Raw genomic sequence first — 22,171 nt, forward strand, 5'->3', positions numbered from 1 at the left:
ATAACATCCATCATTTTTAGTGTATTTATATATGTAAACAATTACACCCGCTGGAAAGCTCTACAGTATGTATAGTCAAAGAGGTTTCTATGTAATCATATCTCCATAAAACTTGAGTTATGAATCAATACTCATGTCTTGCTGTGGTTGTCTGGATGGCCACAAACTCCTGTGGACAGGTATTTGACATGGCTTACGTGAAAGGGAGGAACGTGCCAACACACAGCAGAACCAGTGCCAAGCAGATTAATGTCGCGCGCGCACACACACACACGCGCGCACACACACACACACGCGCACACACACACACACACACACACACACACACACACACACACACACACACACACACACACACACACACACACACACACACACACACAATTTGGCTTAGCCCTGCATAACACACAAACACACACTGAATAAACACACATCAACCAACACACGTTTAAACACACAGGTTTGTGTTGGTACGAGACTTATCGCTGCACAACTGTCCTAATCAGAGTGAGAGGGGCAGATGTGAACTGCTGTCCTGCTGTCTCCTGGATACACCCCCACCCCTCATACACAGTCTAATCAGAATCAACTGAGTGCAAAGCCTTACAGCCAGCCTTCATGTAGGAAACAATAAATGTTGCTATGCTCATTGTATCTGTGGAGAATCAGGACACCTGCGTGCTATCATGAGTTGTATGGAGTGTCAGTTATGATCATCTTCCTCACCGTCATATGTTCCTATTTCCAGTAGTGTGCCACTATCTTCAAGTTCTAGGAAGTCCTCCACAGACAGGAAGTTGTAATCCACCCCTGGGACCTCTCCGTCTCGAGGGGGGCGGGTCGTACCTAAGGACAGGAAGAAACAAAACAAAGTTTAGATGGCTGTCAATAAACCATTAAAATTAAATTAATTCAAGCTATGTTGCTTACAATTGACTGGAGGTGAAATCTGGATTTTTCCTTCTAGCACTACATGTTCAATAAGCCTAACATTAGTGTTAAAACGCAGTCCCAACATTCATTCAGCTTTTTTGAGATGATGACCGCCACGGGGAAGCAGTAAATGAGAGAGTTCTGAAATCAAGAGAGTGTGATTGAAAGACTGGTGAGTGGCTGTGATTATTACGTCAGGAAATTAAATCGAGGATTTGCATCTCTCTTCCTCATGGGGAACTGATGCCTGCTAAGTCAGGAGATAAAATAAAGGTCACCTTAAGGAATAGTCCTGATTCTGTTAACAATCCATCAATTTCTTCATGGTGAGTCTGAGATTGTAAAATGCACTAACATAATAGTATTATAGTCACTTTCCTTAAGCTGTTATTGATTGTTAAAGCTGCATTGTCCTTGTTACGACTGCAATGCTGAACAGCTACACTGACTCCATGCTTAGGTGTTAGATTTTAAGTGTAGTACAATAAAAGCTCTTCAGTCTGAGGCAATATAAACCAGGACTTATTCCTTCACGGCACCAGAGAAAACAGTGAAATAATCTGGATAGAATATCACATTAGAGGTCCTCAATCACCTCTTTGGTTTTAAATTCAGGTAAAAAGGTAAACCAACATTAAAATGTTCCTTGCTGGTCTTAATGCCCTGAGCCTGATCCCCTACTGGAGTTAATGATTAGTGGTCTGCCGTGTTTTCACTTTGTAGTGGGAACACTTTGTAGGAAGAAACTGACACCAGACAATAGAGACAGGGGCTATTGTGTCTCTGTCTTTACAAAAAGGAGATGAGATGACAGGCCAGATGGTTGACGGAAGTTGTAACCCATCTGTGGTCAGGACAGGAGTGTATACATATAGACATACAAACGGGTACATCTCACACCCCTCTCAAGCGAGATACACTCAACTGTAATATGCAGCAGCAGCAGCAGCAGCAGAGAAGCATTGTGGGCCAGATTTAATGCTTCTTACTGAGTCTCGCTGATGGTAAACAGACGTATAAGTACATAAGTCAAAGCAACGGACAAATACATTTTTTGACCTGATGATGGTGGTACAGGAACAGTCTGAGGGCAAAGGAAGTCATTACAATTCCTCAGTTTCAGTCAAAGTCACAACCTATTTGTGGCGCTAGAGAAATCACCAACGGTATTAGGATTTATCCTTTGTGGACTATTAATGTCTGAACAAAATTTTACGCCAATCCATCAAGTAGATGTTAAGATATTTCACAGGATAAGTAAAAACTTTGACCTTTTGGTGTTGCTCCAGTAAACGTCAGGGATCACCAAAGTCACTTAGGTTCATCTGTAGGGCACCATGGATATATACACCAGATTCCATGGCGATCCATACAATAGTTGTTGAGATATTTCAGTCTGTACCAAAGTGGTGGACCTACATTATTATCGCTAAAACTATACCATGAACATGGCTAAAAAAAAAAAATCACTTTTTGAAAACAGAAATTACAGTTTCTCGCTCTTCAACCACTTTACTGTGTTCTATTCTAGACGAGTGAAAAAGCTCATGTTTGAAACAAGACTCTTTCTTGTTCCAAGTGTTTACCTGAGCCTCTCCAATATGCAAGCTCACACTCTGCATCCCTCAGGGTACATCCAGCCTACAAACACCTAATAATAATAATAATAATAATAAGCAACTCTGTACCTGCACTGCAAAGGCAGACACTGATTCTCTTTATCGCTTTTCTCTTCCTGCCATTTTGAAAATTATTCTCAAGGATAAAGGAAGAGGTAATTTAGTTTACAAGACGTAGTGCTCAGAATGTGAGCAACAAACCAAAAACTGACCGTTTACAGCAGCAGCACACAACCAACGCGCTGCTTTGTAAACGACTCAGTGGATCAGGATGAGATGAAAGTGAAGTTGTCTGGGAGTTTGAGTCATAGGATGAGGTGGTCCCATGGTGCAAGATGTTTCTGAGGCTCTGTGTGCTCTAATGACGCTGTTAGGGAATTGAGCGGTTATTCCAGGCTATTCCCCACAGTGGTTGTATCTGATAGGATGAGTAATTCTTGTGTGCCTATATTACAGAATATTGAAGGCGGAACACTGCCTCTTTCAACTTCTGTTATGTGTTGCATCATTATATGTTTGGCATAAAACAATTTATCTGATTTCTTTGATTTTTTTTTTAACCCTCATGATGACTTGAGTGGTACTGCATCAAATTTGCAGACTTTATTATTTATATATGTGCTTCTGGGTTATGTAACTTGACCTCCTGTTTGTACTGGGCTTCTCTGTGAAATATTGAGGAAATTTAAATGCAGTATTTTCAGTACAGTAGGACATCACTCTTGCTGCGTGGGAGCAATCAATCATCTGTCGCCACATTGTGATGTCATTTATGATGTCACAGCACAGCCATGGATGCCCAAGGATACAGTACATGTCCCGACGACGTAGAGGGAACCACTAATAGAATCTCACATTCTTACTGGAAAACTATTGACTGCAGTGAACTCAAACAAGAGAAGACAATTGTCACGATTATCATGATACAGCAGTATAACAATATTCTGGGGTAGAAAGAAACACACAATTCATGTGTGGACACCTGAGTGTTTTAAACCTACTCCCAAACAAGAGCAGCCTCTCTCCTTCTGAAGATGGAAAAACTAAACAGAAATTAGACTATTGGTCAACAGGCATCTATCAGCAGTTTAAAGCTGGACTAGTTCAACAAAAGCTGGGCAGTAAAACCCACTTACATCCAGCACTGCATTATACATAAACAAGCACAGTTTACAAAAAAGTAGAGTCTAGCTAGTTGGCACAAATACGTTAAAAAACAAAGACAACAACAGCTGTGGGTCCAACTCGATGCCCTGATAGTAGAGCTGTGTGGCCATACTGTTCAAAAACCTTCACAGATTCACAAATGGGCTTGACATGATAATCACCTTAATATATAAAAGTATTGTACTGAAGTAATGCCAGAAGTGGCATTAGTGTTAAGATATGAAGATATGCAATAACACACATTCCATAGTAGGTCATATGGTTCATGGTATCATTATATCGATATACAAAGTGTGTATATACTGTATATGTTGTGATATAAATAATGAATGAAGACATTGTTGAATTTGATGATGTGACCATGTACTCAAGTACATTCTGACGGGCATTTTTTTCTGCTTTCTTATGTTTTATAGAGCTAATGATTAATTGATTAATCAAGACAGAAATCTGAAGATTAATCAAAAATGTGAACAATAATTGTTAAAATGTTAATGGATGAAATGCTAAAATTAGCAGACAGACAGGAATGTCTGTTTTTCACTAATCCTGCAAATGTAAGTAGCTTACAGAGCCACGTGCTTCACCACATTGATGCAAAATTCATTAGAGCTGACACATTGATTAATCAATTGGCAAAGACTATTTTCATAATTGTTTAGGTCACTTTTCAAGCAAAAAAGCCAAACATTTGCTGGCCTTTTTTCCTCTCTTCTTTGCCTTCTATTTCATATCATTGTAAACTGAATATATTTAGGTTTTAGACTGTAAGACAAAACAAGACATTTGATGAGGACACCTTGGGTTTTGGAAACTTTTAAGGAAATTATTTTTATAACATTTATATTTTACAACAAAAATAATTGTTAGTTGCAGCCCTAAACATCCAGTTTTTTTATAAAGTAATCATTAATTGCAACTGTGTCAACAAATGCCTGATACAACCAGATATTAATGGGATGGCTATTATGGTATAAATGATGCAGCAAATCTCTGACAGTAGACAAATCTACATTGTGCCATGGTACATATATTGTTATATTGCCCACCGCTATTAAACAGAAAGTCTTCTATAACTGAGAGATGAAAAACATACATAAAACGATAAAATATCTTTTTTATCAGCACTTGACAGCTCAAGCCCATTTGATGATAAAATGTACTGTTGCTAAAGAAACAATCACATCTTTTTAGAAACGGCAGAATCATAAACTATGGAGACTCTGTTAAGTTTGGGAGCTAATTCCTGTTGAATACCCTGCAGCTTGTCTTCAGCTGGACTCACAAGAGAGAGAGACTGAATGATCTCAGTATACGACAGCAACAGCGAGGTCAGGCTTGTCTCTACTATCACTGTGGATAGTCTCTATTTTGTCTGGCCAGAGAAACAATGACTGAGCCATACTCAGTCCTGACCCCCGGCTCTGATGAACTAACTTCCACTGACAGTCATCAATGGGCTCCATTCTTTCACTGTGAGAAACCAGCCAGCGCATGCATGAATGGAAAAATTAAACACAAGCACATTTGAAAATGTCTTTAGTTTTGAAATACCACCAAACCAAGCAGAGAGTATGGAAAAATTTTTTTTTTTTTTTTTTTTTTTTAAGAAAAAAAAAAAAAATTTAAAGGGTTTTAAAAAAGGTGATCTTACAATAACACCTGTAAAATACATGCAATTCAATACAACAACAACAACAACAACACAAACCACCACTTAAAAATAACCAAAGAGCTTAAGCAACATCTTTCTGTCACAAAAAAAAACATTATAAGCTTTGTTTATTGCAGGGCTATTAACACTGGATTACATTATTTGACTCCACTCCCTGTATTTCTTATTGTTTGGTTTTTCCAGTACAGACACATCCCAAGGGTAAAAAAAAAAAAAACATTAAAAGCTTTATAAAGCTATCATACATTTCTAAAAAATTATTATTAAATTAATCACAACTGAAAGATCTTTTGATTGATATTTCTTTGAACTGTGGTAAAATTACGGTTAGATCTCCGTGTTCTGCTGTCTACTTTGTTTTGCTTTCAGAAAATCAAATGTGACAGGCCCGGGCCTTCTGCAGGCATCAAATATGCTCTTGAAAAAACCACTTTTGGACACTGCATTTTAAGTTTAATGAGCAGGGGTTATGATTATTCACTAAAGAAATATTCAGTTTTACTGATGGAATTTTCATTCAACACTAACACTAGCTTAAGTGTACCTAACTGAAAAGATGCTGCACACTTTCTAAACCTATAACGGTTTGAGACTTTCATAAAAAAAAAAATGCAGTGGCTGTAAGAAATGGTGCAAGCTTGTTTGTGTGTGTGTGTGTGTGTGTGTGTGTGTGTGTGTGTGTGTGTGTGTGTGTGTGTGTGTGTGTGTGTGTGTTTGAGAGAGTGTGTGTGTGTGGTGTTACAAGGTATTGATTCTGCATGTTTTCTAACCATGTCAATGTATTTGTGCTGTCATTTCAATTTGGGGTAAGAGACAGAAAAGCGGTTCATGTAAATAACTTACAATACATGCATGTGTCATAACACAACAAATAACACATAGAGAGGTATTGGTATTATATAACAGGCTCAGACTGTTTTTATGACAGCTTGTTACAGATAGAGAGTCTTCACAGCTCCTTCCTTAGTAACCCAAACATAGCCTACTAATCTTGCACAGGCTAAAGCTTTGTGTTCACTGCTGGTTTGTCTTAAATCCACCAAAACACCAGAACTACATTTGGTAAAACCAGATGAAAGGAGTTTTACAGCCTCAGATAATATGTACAGGACTCAACTCCTCTGTTTAGCAGTTACGTCATTCGCTGAATACTTGTTGACTATACGTTTAGGGTCTGTTACACTTAAAAGGAACAGTTCATCATTTTGAGAAATATGCTTATTTGCTTTCTTGCATGAAGTTAGATGAGACGATTGTGCTACTCTCATGTTTGTAAATATGAAGCTAGAACCAGTAGCCTATTAGCTTAGCTTAGCATAAAGACTAGAAGCAAGGGGAAATGGCTTGTTTCTGCCCGTAAAGAAGAAAATTCCCCTTCCAGCACTTCTAAAGCTCACTAATTAACGTGTTAAATCTCATCAGTTCTATCTAAAGAAAGTGTTAAAAAAAATAACACGTTCGAGTTTTACGGGAGGTTACGCGTGGGACTATTTCTTGGCCACACATATAGTAACTCCATGTAAAACTACAAAAAATAAAAATGGTAAGAACAAATAATCAATTTACTGAATGATCATTTCAGTCCCGGTTTAAACATAGTTGAGGCAACTGCAGGACTTAATAGAGGACAATATACACAACAACAGTGAAAGCTGACAGGCAGAACCACACAGGACATTCATCAATTGTATTTTAACAGAGAACATATCACCATGTTTTAGTCACAGTGACACTCTTCAAGTGTCACCATGACTAAAACATTATCACAATAGATGATTTATTCAAGGATATTTTGGCTTTGAAACAAGTAGAAAAGTAAAAAATGCTAATGTAAACACAACAGTAGTTAAAAGAAGACTAGAGTAAGAAGGAAGAGGATCAGCACCTCTAAATCGGAGGCCATGGTTCTCAGCAGGAAACCGATGGAATGCCTTCTCCGGGTAGGGAATGAGTCCTTACCCCAAGTGAAGGAGTTCAAGTACCTTGGGGTTTTGTTCGCGAGTGAGGGGACAATGGAGCGGGAGATTGGTCGGAGAATCGGTGCTGCGGGTGCGGTATTACATTCCATCTATCGCACCGTTGTGACGAAAAGAGAGCTGAGCCAGAAGGCAAAGCTCTCGATCTACCGGTCAGTTTTCGTTCCTACCCTCACCTATGGTCATGAAGGCTGGGTCATGACCGAAAGAACGAGATCCAGGGTACAAGCGGCCGAAAATGGGTTTCCTCAGGAGGGTGGCTGGCGTCTCCCTTAGAGATAGGGTGAGAAGCTCAGTCATCCGTGAGGAGCTCGAGTAGACGCGCTGCTTCTTTGCGTACGAAAGGAGCCAGTTGAGGTGGTTCGGGCATCTGGTAAGGATGCCCCCTGGGCGCCTCCCTAGGGAGGTGTTCCAGGCACGTCCAGCTGGGAGGAGGCCTCGGGGAAGACCCAGGACTAGGTGGAGGGATTATATCTCCAACCTGGCCTGGGAACGCCTCGGGATCCCCCAGTCGGAGCTGGTTAATGTTGCTCGGGAAAGGGAAGTTTGGGGTCCCCTGCTGGAGCTGCTGCCCCCGCGACCCGACACCGGATAAGCGGACGAAGATGGATGGATGGATGGATAGAGTAAGAACAAAGTTCAGACATTGTGTGCTGCTCCCAAGGTGTGAAGCTCCAAAATAGTATGCCTCAGGAGAAGCAGATAAATGAATTCCACTACAGCTGGGGCTACTGGTAATGCCATTGGTTTTGCAATTCTGTACCAAAGTAATGGACAAATTGAAATTGATCCCTAGGGGTAAATGATTGTCCGTACCACATTTCATGGCAATACATTAAATAGTTGTTGAGATATTTCAGTCTGGTATAAAGTTGTGGAGTGAAAGACAGATAAAAAGTGCCATCCCAATTGGCTAAAAAAGATGAATTGTGTTACTGTAGAGATAACAGTACTACTGCAATTTACCTAGAAATATTTTGAATACAATCTGCTGAACTGCTCTTGTCAAACATTTTTGCAGCTTCATAGTGCAGTACTACAGTGTAGACCATAGAAATGTGTCTACTCTCAGAGATTTAGCTGCACTGTTTCTACCAAGGTTACAATCCATTAATCTCTGGCTGTATTAGGCTGTTGTTGCAGGCAATGTTGGTAGTCAGTCAGCTGGACCGCATCCATAATATGGCTTTCAAAATAAAATAAAAAATCCCAAGCATTTATTTTTGATTGTGTAATGAATAAATATAATTCTCACTGTCTGCTCCACATATCTTATAAGCATTTTGTCCTCTACCTCTCCATTAATTCCTCCTCTACTTTCATCTTTATTTCTCACCACAAGGAAATTTAATTTATTTCTATTTCTGTATTCCTGCTTTTGAAAATAGTCATAGGCTTTAGTGGTCTGACACAGCAATGGGTTTCTAGGTGTGATGAGTTGTCCCTGCTACTTTGGAGAGTTTAGAAACCAAACACACAATATCCAATCCGTATTAATCTCTCTCTTAACAACGATGTCAATCAGCAGCTCCAGTCCATCCCTACTGGGAGAAGAATGGAGGAAGTACAGGGCTGTTGTGACAGGGGGCTTCTGCCAAATGGTGGAACGGCAGAAAGAATAAAGATGGAGTATGTGGAAGAGGACGAGGGCAGTGCAGGAAAAACAGTCACCTAATGGGCACGTGAAATCCCTCGCACAACACAACAGCTCGCATTTCCTCCCTCATTCTCACCTCTCGCCGTCTGACAAACAACCGTCACGCCACCGAGAAGCCAAACACAAACACACACTGCACCATTGGCTTGTTGTGCAACACACTCTCTGTGCTGCTTCTCTTCACACCTCCACTTTCATTTTGTCTAAGCATCGTGTTTTTAAGTGAGTAGCATCTCGCTCTCTTTCTCACAAGGATGAAGTGTGCATGCATGCATGCATGTGTGTGTGTGTGAGAGAGGTATTGATCCAAGCACTGCTGAAAGGATTAAGGAGTCCAGGCAAGCATCCCCTCGTTTCTGTCACGTCATTACCATTGTCTCTATGTCTCGGTCACTGCACAATGCAAAACATACCAGTGTAGTCAACTAACTGATTAGTTGATGGACACAACGTGAATCAACCTTTTATCTGTTTTAGGGCTGCAGCTAATGACTATTTTAATTGTTGATTTTTCTTTCAATGTATCAATGAACCGTTTAGTCTGTAAAACATCAGAACCTGCACAGTTCCCCGAAGCCCAAGATGACAAATCATTGCTTTTTTTTTGTCTAAAACAGTCTAAAACTAAAAAAAGATATTTAATTTACATTATACAACAAAGAGAAAAGCAACATCCTCACATTTGAAAAGCTGAAACCAGAGAATGTTTGGCCTTTTTTCAAAAAATTACTTAAATGATTCATCGGAGATCAAAATTGTTTCAGATTAATTTCCTATCGACTAATCGTTGAAGCTCCAATCTGTTTTATACCATTAACTGAATATTTTTGGGCTGTTGGTGAAAAAAAAAACAAGACATTTATTTGGTTTTAATGACTAAACAATAACTACAATAATCAAAGAGATATCTCTTTTCACATTTTAGAGCCAAATCTTGAGTACAAACCTTAAACTGTACTCTGCTGTATATTTAGCTGCAGTCTGTAAATATGGCATGATATTTACAGTAAACACACTCACAGGGATGCAGGTTGGAGCATCCACACTGACAGAACCACACAGACACACAATCAAATACACAGATAGAGGGGAGAGAAGAGGTGTGTAAACACATACATAGTGTAGTGTGAACTATAAATAGCAGTTTGTGGAAGGCAGTTTCTGTCCTCACTGGCAGTTCATAAAAAGCTCCGGAGCAGGGGACATGTGTCCCCAAAGTGGCCTGTTTGAGTGCCTGCTATGACCCAAATCCTGTCTCCTTTTACTGGGCCACTCACTCACTGCTACTGAACACGGATCATAAACTTCAGGAGCATCCAAGCTCCGTCCTCAGTCATTAATTACAGAGCTTGGAGAAATGTTATCACCTTCCTCTATGTATTTGAATCATGATGGACACTTTTAAGAGTCATCAACCGAGGTGAAAAGAAAAAGGTGACTATTCATCCACACATAAATGTATGTCATTGTCTTGGAGAATACTATAGATTTGTATGAAAAGGTTAACATCTTCCAAAGAGACCAACTTCGAGTGCAGTATAACAGCAAGATCTCTCAGCGAGGTACCACAGAAAGCAGCAAAGCGTACTGATAAGACTAAGATGGTCATACTACCGGCTGGCCTTCTTTAACTACATGATGGCAACAATGTCCTGACTCTCAAGTCATGATACACAGACAATGACGGATTGATTTGTCAACATTCTCTCATGATTACTTAAAAAGACTACATTTAAAAAGCGGTTGGTTTTTTTTCTATGGAAAAGATCAGTTGTGTCACGAGATGATGAAGACACCTGCTTTAGATGAGGCTTTAGGGACAGAAGAGGTTTTTGGTTCTTTCACATTTAAGTAAAAACAACACTTCCCTATGCACTGAAACATGTACAGTTCATTGAAACCACATTCAAGTTCCTTAATCTTTTTCAAATGGACACGGACAGAATCGGGAGTTTCATTTCCAAATACTTGTGAATGCTACTGTACTGTAAATGAGCTAGAATAAGTGGAAAACATTTAGAGAGCCATTTTATCTAGCTGCAGAGAAAAGCCGATTCTGAGGCCATCTGGCTACTGAATCTTTTACAATGCACAGGGCTCAACTTTCACTCTTTTAGCAGCCAAAAATCCCTATTTTCCCTCATATATTGCTCCACATCATGTGGCCCATCTGGTGGGCTGATGCAAGCCGTGTGAGTTTATACTGAGAGGGAAGCTTATCTGTAAAAGCTAACTAAATATTTCATTCATGTAGCTGAGTGAATGTTTGTATCTGCTAAAAGTGGCTCAAGCCTGCCAGGGATATCCACATGTAACATTACGTACGGTCCATGAGTGGGAAGGCTAACAGATAAAAAATAAATGTGATTTGGTACTACCAACGTATCCTAATAACTTCCCCTAACTTTTCCTATCGTACCACAATGAGGTTTCACCTCACACTCAGTGTGATTTTCTACTGACTTGATAGCACTGGATTGCCATTGTGTGCAATTTCGAGCATGCTTCAAAAGTCAAAAATAAAAACATAATGTTCATAATGTTTCTTTTTTTTTTTTAAACGCTTAGGTTGTGCAGAAGCTGACGAGTGAAAATTAAGTGTTGTTTGAAGTCCAACTGAAGTGCAGGATGTCAGACTAAGGGTGATACACACGTCTGCAGCCTCTCTTGCTGTCTCTCTTGATGTCCTGTTCTGTCCCCTGGGTCAGTTTGGTTCACCGTTACCTGGGGCTAAGATAACCTGAACACCTCTCCGTCCACACCCACACAACCTCCTGTTTAACTCTTCAGATTGTTACTCCTCCGCCAGTCGTCATCTGAGACACTTACTGCTCATGATTATGTCCCCAATAAAGACCATGAAAGCTAAAAACACAAACAAACAGAAAACCATACACACACACACACACACACACACACACACACACACACACACACACACACACACACACACACACACAGAGACACACACACCACCACAACCACAATCACATATACAAGCACAAATCCAGGTGAAAAAATGCCGTCCTGTGTGTTAAGAAAAGACAGTGGGGCTGACAGCACCGTGACATCTGATACCCTCAATTGCCTTCCTGCTGTTGATGGTCTGGAGCTTCCACTCATTGTCTAACACAGACATACAGACACTAGTAGACACACACACACACAAACTCACACACCGGTTCAGCCAAACATCTGCTGTTTTTAACCCCTGCTGGTTGCGAGTGTGAGCGTGACAGGGGGGAGAACACACGAGACAGAACAACTTCCAACTGACCTGAGAGTGAGATTAGCCTGATGGTGGGACTGTAAATTGTGCAGGGAAATGGTTGTTTTTATCGAAAATAATTCCAAACAATGCTATAATAGTTTATAAGAAAATATAAAATGTCACATCAAACTTTAAATTCTTAAAAAACTAAATCTCACCAACTAATGATTTTAACTGTCCCATTCCCAACACTGCAGCTACAGCATAAATTGGAGAATGTTTCCAGGATAAACACATGCTTAGTGTTGATGGGGAAGTGTGTGTTATGAAAACAGAGGCTGAGAGGTGACGTGAGAAGAAATTGCGTGCATATCTCAGAGCAGACGGAGCAGGGGAGGGGCAGAGAAAGCCAACAGTCACATAGGGAGTCAGGCAACTCTCTTGGGCCTCTAAGCCAATTACTGGAGCAGCATTGATTGAGGCAGCACTTTAAGGCCTCATCTACACAAGTAGTCCCTTAATACACTGGTCAGATGATGGGAGCGTCTCAACCACAAACTATGGATAGATGGCCATTTGCATCCATTAGGGTGTCAGCGGGACAAATCTTTTTAGTGATGCTAATACAACTAATACTCATTATTACAAAATATTTGGTCTGAACATGGGTTAAACTTACTTTAATTAAATCATCATGCTTGAAGGCTTTAGATATCTGCAGTTGCTGAGATAGACAGGTAGGACCTGTTCCTCAGTCCTGATCAACTGACCTAGAGACCAAGGTGAATATTACATCCTGAGTGCCGTGGCTGTGTTCAATCAGCACTTCCATCCCCCATTAAAGGGATTGCTGGCCCATAATGATTTATGAAGGGGAACAGAGAGAGAATCAATGTAGCGGAGGCCCTCAGATTAATGATTAAACAAATAGCAGCCCCACTCCAGATCCTATCAGGGGCCGAGGTGCTGCTAAGAGCATGCCATGCTGTAGCAAGTTTAATTAACTACCATGGGGTTGGGGAAGCTTCAGCAGAGAGCTACAATGCCTCTTCTTGCTTCCCACACTGAAACACAAATGCAAAACCACATTCAAACTGCCTTCACAAGTCACTATTAAACAGAACAAGTTCCTAGAAGATGTTTTGATAAGTATCTGCAGTGTTGCAAAAAAAAGGGTCTCATTCATGTATGTCAGTGTTTGGCTAATGGTAATTTTACTGCAGATTATGCTCTCAATTAACTGATTGATCATTTTGTCTAAACAATGTGAGAAAATAGTGAAAATGACCAATACAATTTCCTGAAGTCCAAAGTTATGTCTTCAAATGTCTTACTTTGTCTGACCAATAGTTCAGTTTCCAGTCACAGAAGACCAAAAGCTGCAGATCATAATATTTAAAGAGCTGGAACTAGGTAATGTTTAGGGGGGTTTTGCTTGAAAAGACTGAATTTTCTGTCAATTGACTAATTGATTAATCGACTAATAGTTTCAGTTCCTCAGCTTATATTTGTTAAAGTAAAGTATCTAAAAAAGTACTGCTTCACTATCAAAACATTCCAAACATTAACCAGCCCTAAATTTATGGAAAGGGTAACGGTCTTTATCAAGGAGCCTATTTTATTGTTTTTATAAGCAGAGCAGGTTCCTTGCTGTGACTGTTTGAATAAAGGGATGATGCAGTTACCCATTAAAAAAGGAGAAGGAGAGAGAGAGAGAGAGAGAGAGAGATAGAGAGAGAGAGAGAGAGAGAGAGAGAGAGAGGCCAGACACACAATACTGCTGCCCAACTGCTGCCCAACACAACAGGCCATTCTTTCAGCTCGCGCCACAACACTCCTTACAGCTGAGTCCCAGCGGCTATTCTCCTGCTGTTCCCCCTGCTCCCTCCCCATCTCTACCCTTTCAATACGGGGGAGAAGAATGAGGGAGAAGGAGGGGGGGGCTGAAAATGAATAGTGGGCAAGCAAATACAATCTGAAGCGTCATTGAAGCTGGAAATCTTGTAAAAGGAATTGTACAAAAGATGGCAGGGTTTTTTTTACTTATAAGAAATCACTGTTTATTGGAGAACACTGGGATGAAAAATTGAGGACAGAGCTTTCATTTAAAGAGTAAAGCTGAGAGCAGGGAGCTAGTGCACAAGGAGAGGTGACCCAGGGAGGTAGAAATGAGGGGGAGATGGAAAGATGTGGCAGACATATGTGCACACACATCCGCCATCATCACATACACATGGCACAACACATCAGTTTATCAATACCACATCACACATCTGCATCAGCACTGATTCCCACAGTCAGTCTCTCTCTCAAAGAAAAAGAAAATCCACCTGCCTCTGTATTTCTGCCTCCTCTGTGTATATGTTTATTCTCCCCACCCAAATCCCCTCCAATCGTATCCTGGAAGCCAGGGCATCATTTATGAAGTAAATGTCACAGGTTTACCTCTACACCGCCAATGCTTTCCTTGTTATTCCATAGAAATATTCAAAAAGATAAATCCAAGCAGGCTGAATTCTGGTCTCCCTCTCCCAACCAAACCATCCATGGATCATCCAGTTCTCTGTGAGCGAGTGCTAGCTCCCAGCTTGTGAGCTCATTCAGGCAGGCAGCTAGTAGGCAGCTGCCGTTTTTCTTCAAAGCTCCACAAGCAGAGCAAATTAGAGGTCCAGCCCAGCTTAGAGGCTAAGCCATTGTGAGCTATTCACACTCCAGTTCCTGTCTGAGGCCAATGGCTGCAGCCCCCCTTCATACTCCCGCCTACTCTCCCTCCCTCCCTCTACCTTGTTCTCTCTCTCTCTCTCTCTCTCTCTCTCTCTCTCTCTCTCTCTCTCTCTCTCTCTCTCTCTCTCTATCTTAGCCATAAATATAGACGCTTGACATTACCTAACACATGGTGCGTCCCGATAAACAGTCGGCTTCAGGCAGTTCTCCAGGGGTGAATGTTGGGTTAAGGAAGGGTGTGGAGGGCAGCAGGACAAGGATGAGGGTGAGGATTCAGGATGTAGAGGAAGATGGGAGAAGGATACTGTATATTCAATGTATCATATATTGTAAAAGATGCTCCTGTTGTTTCCAGCTTGGCAAGTTCTAACTGTAAAATGATGACCAAGGTTTTTGGTTTTACATGAGAGAGTGCAGAGTTGGGTTACAGGTTGGATTTGTTTACTATGCTTTAACCAGACTTCATAAAGACCTTGGGAGATTAAGAGCCCAGTGGCAGACCATAGAAAAGCTTCCACCTGGCAGCGCAGGCCTGTACCTGCATGGACATGGACTGCTGCCCAGGCAACCTGACCACAAAACCCAGGAGCTGCCCTGAGGGAAGAGGACTGCAGCTTTCTGTTTGGATTCACATGATCCAATCTTAGCCACATGCCCTCACTGTATCACTGCTACAAGTTAAAGAATAGTAGCTCTACTGGCAGTTCTGAAATGAATCAATGAAAGTGCTGAATGCTGCATTTGTACCTTGATGTAACTGTTCCACGTTACCTTAAATAGAGTTTTGAAACGCAATAGTTTGACATAGTTTGTTTGTGTATTTATATCAAGCTTTTTTGCTAAATGGTAGTATTTGCACTGTGACATGTGTTACTGCTGAATAACTGAATGACAAGGTTGGACATGTTTTTGTTGCATTAACAAAGCTAAACTCAGTTTGTAGCTTGCCAACAGAACATCCTTCTGCACAATTTAACAATGTCAAACAAGGGAAGACTCCACAAATTGAGGGCTGATTTTACTTTAATTTATGCAGAATTTACTGGTGCGGTGCTAAAATGTGAACATTCCCTGATAACTGTTTGATATATGGTCAACCTGTACAGTAAAATTATACTGCCAAATTTCTTTGTTAAAGGGAACCCTGCGACTTTTTGGGAAATAAACTTGATAGTCAAAAAGAAGATGAAAAGAACTCTTGTATATACTGTACACTGAATATGAAGCTACAGCCAAAAGCAACAGCTAGCATGACTCTGTCTAAAGGTAAAAACGTCTGCCTACCAGCACCTTTAAGGCCGGTTACACACTGGACGCGTCGCGCGAGCGTGTCAGCTGCGTGGTGTGTCCGTTTATATTTTGGCTTCCATGTTAACAGGTTAGAGCTTACACACTGCCTGCGTGACATGCGCATCTCAGGCGCGGCTTGAGCCACGCCGAAAACACGTGCCTGCTCGAAATAGAACCGACGCCTATTTTTCACGCAACACGCAAGCGTGTTGGAAGCGTTTCCAGGCAAAATAGAATAGGAAAAGATGTTTATATGTCATTTAGACACAAATACATATTAATAAATAACATGGTATTTAATTTTATCAATGGGAAACATATATATACATGTGTCCAGACAAGGCTAGCAGCAGCAGCGCTGCGTCAGACACGTTTCTGGTGTGTAAAGACATAGAAAAATCCATGCAGCTGACACGCAACAGAAACGCCATGCTCACGCCATGCAGGCAGTGTGTAACCGGCCTTAAGCGCACTAATGTATACTGTATGTCATATCTCAGGGTTTTTTACCAGTGCAAAATCCAAAGAGTAAAAACAATAATTTACTGTAGGCTTTACGAGGAGCAAACACATATAACATGTTAGCGATTTCTTCCTGCTTCCAGTCTTTAAGCTAAGCTATCCACCTGCTGGCTGTAGCTTTATATTAAGCATACAGACATGACAGTGGTATTAATCTTCTAGTCTTAACTCTCAGCTAGAAAGCTAATAAAATCCCAAAGTGTCAAACTGTTCCTTTAGGAATTACCTACATTGACAAAATGGCAGGGGTATGGTGGGTAAGAGAATAGAACATTCTTGTAACATATATAATTTACAGTTTGCAAAATGTCACTGCTCAGCTATTCGGACAACCAAATATTCAAACAGCAAACGAGCAAAAACTGCATAAAACATGCTGTAAAGATTGTAGCGTTTCTTATGGAGAAACACCAAATAAGGCCCTGGGATAAACAGAGTACCCAGGAGTAAATATGATGGAAACACAACAGATACTGTACGCTGCCACATGAACACACAAAGTTCAGTGAAAAAAGTTAAAAGCATATCTGATTTTAGATCAAGCTGGCATCATCACACTCACTGCTTGGAGGCATCGAGGCTCACAGACACTTAGGAACTACAGTATGTGGGCTAGCTGGCTGCCACAGCAGATCCACATCCAAACCATCACAAGACACTCACAGACAGATTAGTCTGGTAAAAGACTCGTAAAAGATCATAACAGAGAACTTTTGTTTAGTCAGTGAATTAGCACAGTTCATTTCCTTGACCTTAAGGACGGGGTTATCATCATCATAGACGCAGTAGCTGGCTGTCTAAAATATAATCTGTAAATAGTTAAGAGAATTCACACTGTTTGTGTTCCATGTGGACTCCTAGTTTGGCTGAAGTATCACTTTGGTCGAAGCAGACAAGGACTGGAGTCATCCCACCCATGGTACAGGACTACATGAAGCATTTCTGCAGTTGTTGGACACAATAGTGGCTCATTAACCAGGGACTGATCACTTTGACCCGAGTGTCTCTGGGGTGATCCTGTCAACACATCTTTACTTGAGTATTCACAAGATCAAAAGGACGATTGTCTTACATGAGCTTGGCGAGGTAACATGAATATGTTGTGTGTGTTTCAATAACAATAATATTGTCGTGAGCTACATTTTATATTCACAATGACAGTGGTTTCTCATCAGACCACACTTAAGGTACAGCTTGTTCAAAACTCCAGGTGCAGAAACAGAAACCGAGGTTGTATTGTTGCAATGGTTTCTTCTGGGTATAACGTACCTTAAGATGCCTTTAAAAAAGGGGCCTGGAGGAGATTGCCAATAACAAAAACAACGTCAGAGACCACAGCCTCCAGTACCACCTTCCACCACCACATGCCAATCACAGTGAAACAAGAAGGAAGATATGCAGTCCTTTTGGCCTGTATGCGATTTATTCTAATGGTACCAAACGATGCCAGTTTGTGACTGTATCTGTAAAATATGCTAAATATGGCAATGAAAACACCAACACATGCATTAAACATAAGCCTTACACACACATAGTCCATGTAAACACAACCACATACACACACAGACAGGCTGCACCTGTCTTTATACATCACTACTATGCAAAAAAACACATTTGCCCAGCTTCCTCAATGAGCTTGTAAGCCTTCGTTTTTCACATCCTTTGTTGTTTCCAGAGTAAATCGTGTGTTAACACAGCAGATATTTGGTCACATGAACAAAATATGAACCAAGCATATGTGAAAAGCAGGCAAACAGAAGCTGGGGCCCACTCATCCGTTATAAGAATGAATGGCCATCATTAGCATGAGACTCCCCGGCTGCACCCTGCAATGCAGCGACACACACAATGGCGAGTACCACGCTTCCCCCTGCCGTTCCCCCAGAGAAGCCCTTTTGTTTGAGCAGCATCTGGACCTGACCTCCATGCATTTGAGGCTGATGACCCCCCTCTCAGCTCCTCATCTCTTCTCCTCTCCTATCCTCTACTATCCTAACCTCCACTTAAAAGCCGGCTCTGCCTCTACAGCACCCCTCCTCCTCCTCCTCCTCCTCCTCCTCCTCCTCCTCCTCCCTCCTCCTCCTCCTCCTCCTCCTCTCCTATACCATGTCCGTTCTCCTCACACAGATACCCCCCTCCCTCCCTCCCTCTTCTAGCTAAGGAGAGCAGCCATCTCTTGCTTGCTGAAAAGAAGGTCTGTGTACTTGTGGGCCTTACACAAAGCCTGCAGGGTGAATTAGTAAACCAAAGAGGAAAAAGCACCAGGGCTACTGGCCATCTGTCCCTCTGGGTTGGACGTGCCTGCTCAGAGTGTGCTTGCCCCCCTCTTTCCCTCACATAATTCCCACCCCTACCCCCACCGTCCCTGATTCCCTTAGCCTATATACACAGCATCAACCACATACACACACTCTCTGCCATGCATACATCATAGGCTTCGGATGGCGGATGGCAGTAAGAGTGGAAAAAGAAGGAGAAAAAGAGGAGAGAATAAGGAGCTGCCACTTGCCTGGATGTAGAGCGAGCCTGGAGCCAGCAAATCAAGCCGTAATCCCTTTCTTTGTGTGAGCGGCAAACAGAGAAATTTGTCTCCAACAATGATTTCCCCGAGAACGGCAGTGGAGTGGAAAACAAGGAAGCGAGGGAGTGAAGGACAGCGAGGAGGGGAGGGAGAGAGAGAGAGAGAGAGAGAGAGAGAGAGAGAGAGAGGAGATGGAGGGTGAGAGCAGCAGAGGCAGGGAGACAGTGGGAACAGCTAGAGTGTGACAGAGAGAGACAGAGGAAGGCAGCAGTCACCGCCGAGCCACAGGGACGCTGACACTCACTGGAGGATTTGAAGTGAAGAGAAGAGGACGACAGAGAAGAGAGCAGAAAGGGAGGGAGAGATCAGGTGGGGGGAGGGAGGGTTGGTTTGCTATGTGGCTCAAACGATGGGATAACGCCGAGATAACCCTCATCCCCAAGCAGCAGCTGTAGATGTGAGAGGGAAATGAATCCCACGAGAGGGCGACTTCTCTATCAATTGTGACATTTGCCGCACATGATAACAATGGCCATCTGTAGCAGCGGGGCTATGAAGGAGAGGGGAGGAGGATGGCTTGACAGAGAAGGCGGGGGCTTCTTATAGACACACATTCACACACATGCCTCGAAAGACAAGGAAAAAAACACCTCGACCAGTGGTGGAGGGAAAGGCACCTGTTCGAGTCAAGCAAGAGGGAGCAACACATGGGCTAAGAAGAGGGGGAGGAGGAGACGTGAGAGACACAGAGACAAAGGAAACAGAGGGCTGAGAAGTGTGGCTTTTATTTGACTGGGCTTTTGTCATTCTGCCTTGTCATGCCAAGAAAACATTTGCATGTTTGTGTGTGTGAGAGAGACAATAAACAGGAGGTGGCAGCGATAGTAGGTCACCAAGAAAGGGAAAGAGGGAGGGACAGGAAGAAAGAGAAGGAGGGGTCGGCAGTATAAACATTAGACTGACCAGCATTGTGTTATGGCCCATTTTTGCCTTTTTCTTTGTCATTACTAGAAAAAGATATAAGACAAAAACAGAGTCAAAGAGCCTCACACATAAGTCTAGTGATATTACCTATTTTTCTTATTGTCAACAAATTCCATGAAAAGACCAACAAAGAATTGATCATATTTATAAGTATTGCCCGTTTAGCCAAAGACTGCTATGTCTTATTCCTCTGTGCCATAGACCACTGTTAAAAAACGAAATCAGTGGGCCACACTGTTCCACTGGATGAAGTTCCTTTATCAACATGAACGTGGGCACTATTTTAAGCCGATCCCACATACACCATCCTGCTGCTGTAAATACTCACTAAAACACCAAATTCATGTCTGAAAATAGTATCCAACAAACAATTTTAACTCCTGTTGGAGTCACGTTTTCTGAGTTACTATACTTCTGTGACCAGTTTAGATCAGTAGCAACAAATGGGCTTAGGACTAAGAGCCACAGACAGACTAACACATTGTTGGTTTAATTCTTATCATGAGATTAGTTGACAATAAGAAAAACATAGAACACTAGCCTTACCCTTTAATGTTTCATCACTACAACTACAGAGTAAGTCCATTCTGTGTTGAGTCAATTATACTTTATCCAGGGACACCCTATTAGTTTGAGATATACCCAGAAAAAGAATATTTCCAATTAATAAATAACCAGGGGCACTTCTTTCTGCATGGGTGTGTGCAGGTGACTATGTAATAAACAGCTTGTGTCGCTTACTTCTTTTACACAGTATTTATACAGTATTTTTGCAAAACCGTAGGCCCTGTAGTGACTTGCTCAGATGTGAGAATACAGTAGGCAGGATTTCAAGTGGTCTATACATTATACTGTGGTTATATTCTACATGCAGCACTTGTACCACAGGTACTTGTTCTTGTTGACTTCTCCAGCACTCACCCTTTTTATGGTTGAGAAAAGTAATCGGAAAAGTAAAAAATACTTTGTCTAAATCAGCATTCCTTGTGTGGTTCCAACATTTGGCTTCTGACCCCTTAACATGAAGCAATGTATACTAGTGAATCTGAAGAGGTGAAAGGATCCAGCATGTTAACCTTTAGTCTGTACATTTTAGAGGCATTAGAAGGTAAATGTATCCAGTATTTGGCAGGAAAAAAGCAAATATTATTGAAATTAAGGCAAAAAGTGCAATTCTTTAATCTGGTGACCCCTCAGACTGCTTCACAAAATGCCTTACAATCTTTTTTGGTTTTGTCTATGTTCAATTTTGATGTCAATGCTGTCTGTCCTCTGTGCGCAGAGGCCTTTCCACAGTCCTGTGATCTTTGCGAGAACCCAACATGTTCATCACATAATCAGGCAGGAATCTAGTTTCAATATATCAGAACATTATAATCCCAGGCAGGGTGCCGGGGGAGGCTCAGAGAGGCGGATTTACCGGTCACATGGCTGAGCCCAAGAGTAGGACAGAGAGCCAGAGATAGGGCAGAGGTAGAGAGCGAATAAGCAAAGAAATAGAGAGACAGAAAGAGAGAAAAATACATTAATCTAGTCTAGAAGCCACATTTTATTAGGTAGCACTGCAATGCAAATGAACACGCACAGCCAAGCCCCTGTCCATAGAAACAAGAGGAAGTGGAATCGTGATCCCTTTCTTGATTAAATCATGTCTATGCATATGAGTGATAATCAAAAACACACACACACACAAACACACACACACACACACACACACACACACACACACACACACACACACACACACACACACACACACACACACACACACACAAATCACATCCCCAATAGATCAACTGTGCCATTTTATTGAAACACTTTAAGCCTCAAGCTTTGTGGTCATCACAACTCAAGCAACAGTCATTTTTCTGAACACAAACATGACATGAGTA

The 22,171-nt window shown here is 41.5% G+C and overlaps 1 protein-coding gene across 12 annotated transcripts in view; it reads right to left on the minus strand.

The window, feature by feature from the left end:
- LOC120559618 (membrane-associated guanylate kinase, WW and PDZ domain-containing protein 1-like) overlaps window positions 1-22,171 on the minus strand; it is a 92,609-nt gene that overhangs the window by 38,802 nt on the left and 31,636 nt on the right. For 11 of the 12 annotated variants that reach the window (XM_039801466.1, XM_039801464.1, XM_039801465.1 and 8 more), the window contains exon 3: window positions 727-846. In XM_039801466.1, coding sequence (XP_039657400.1) covers window positions 727-846 — 120 coding nt within the window. Of the gene's footprint in view, window positions 1-726; window positions 847-14,683; window positions 14,935-22,171 lie in introns of those variants that run through there. The other variant, XM_039801471.1, reaches the window with a different exon arrangement.

The sequence above is a fragment of the Perca fluviatilis genome, chromosome 5, assembly GCF_010015445.1.
Source record: "Perca fluviatilis chromosome 5, GENO_Pfluv_1.0, whole genome shotgun sequence".
Taxonomy (NCBI): domain Eukaryota; kingdom Metazoa; phylum Chordata; class Actinopteri; order Perciformes; family Percidae; genus Perca; species Perca fluviatilis.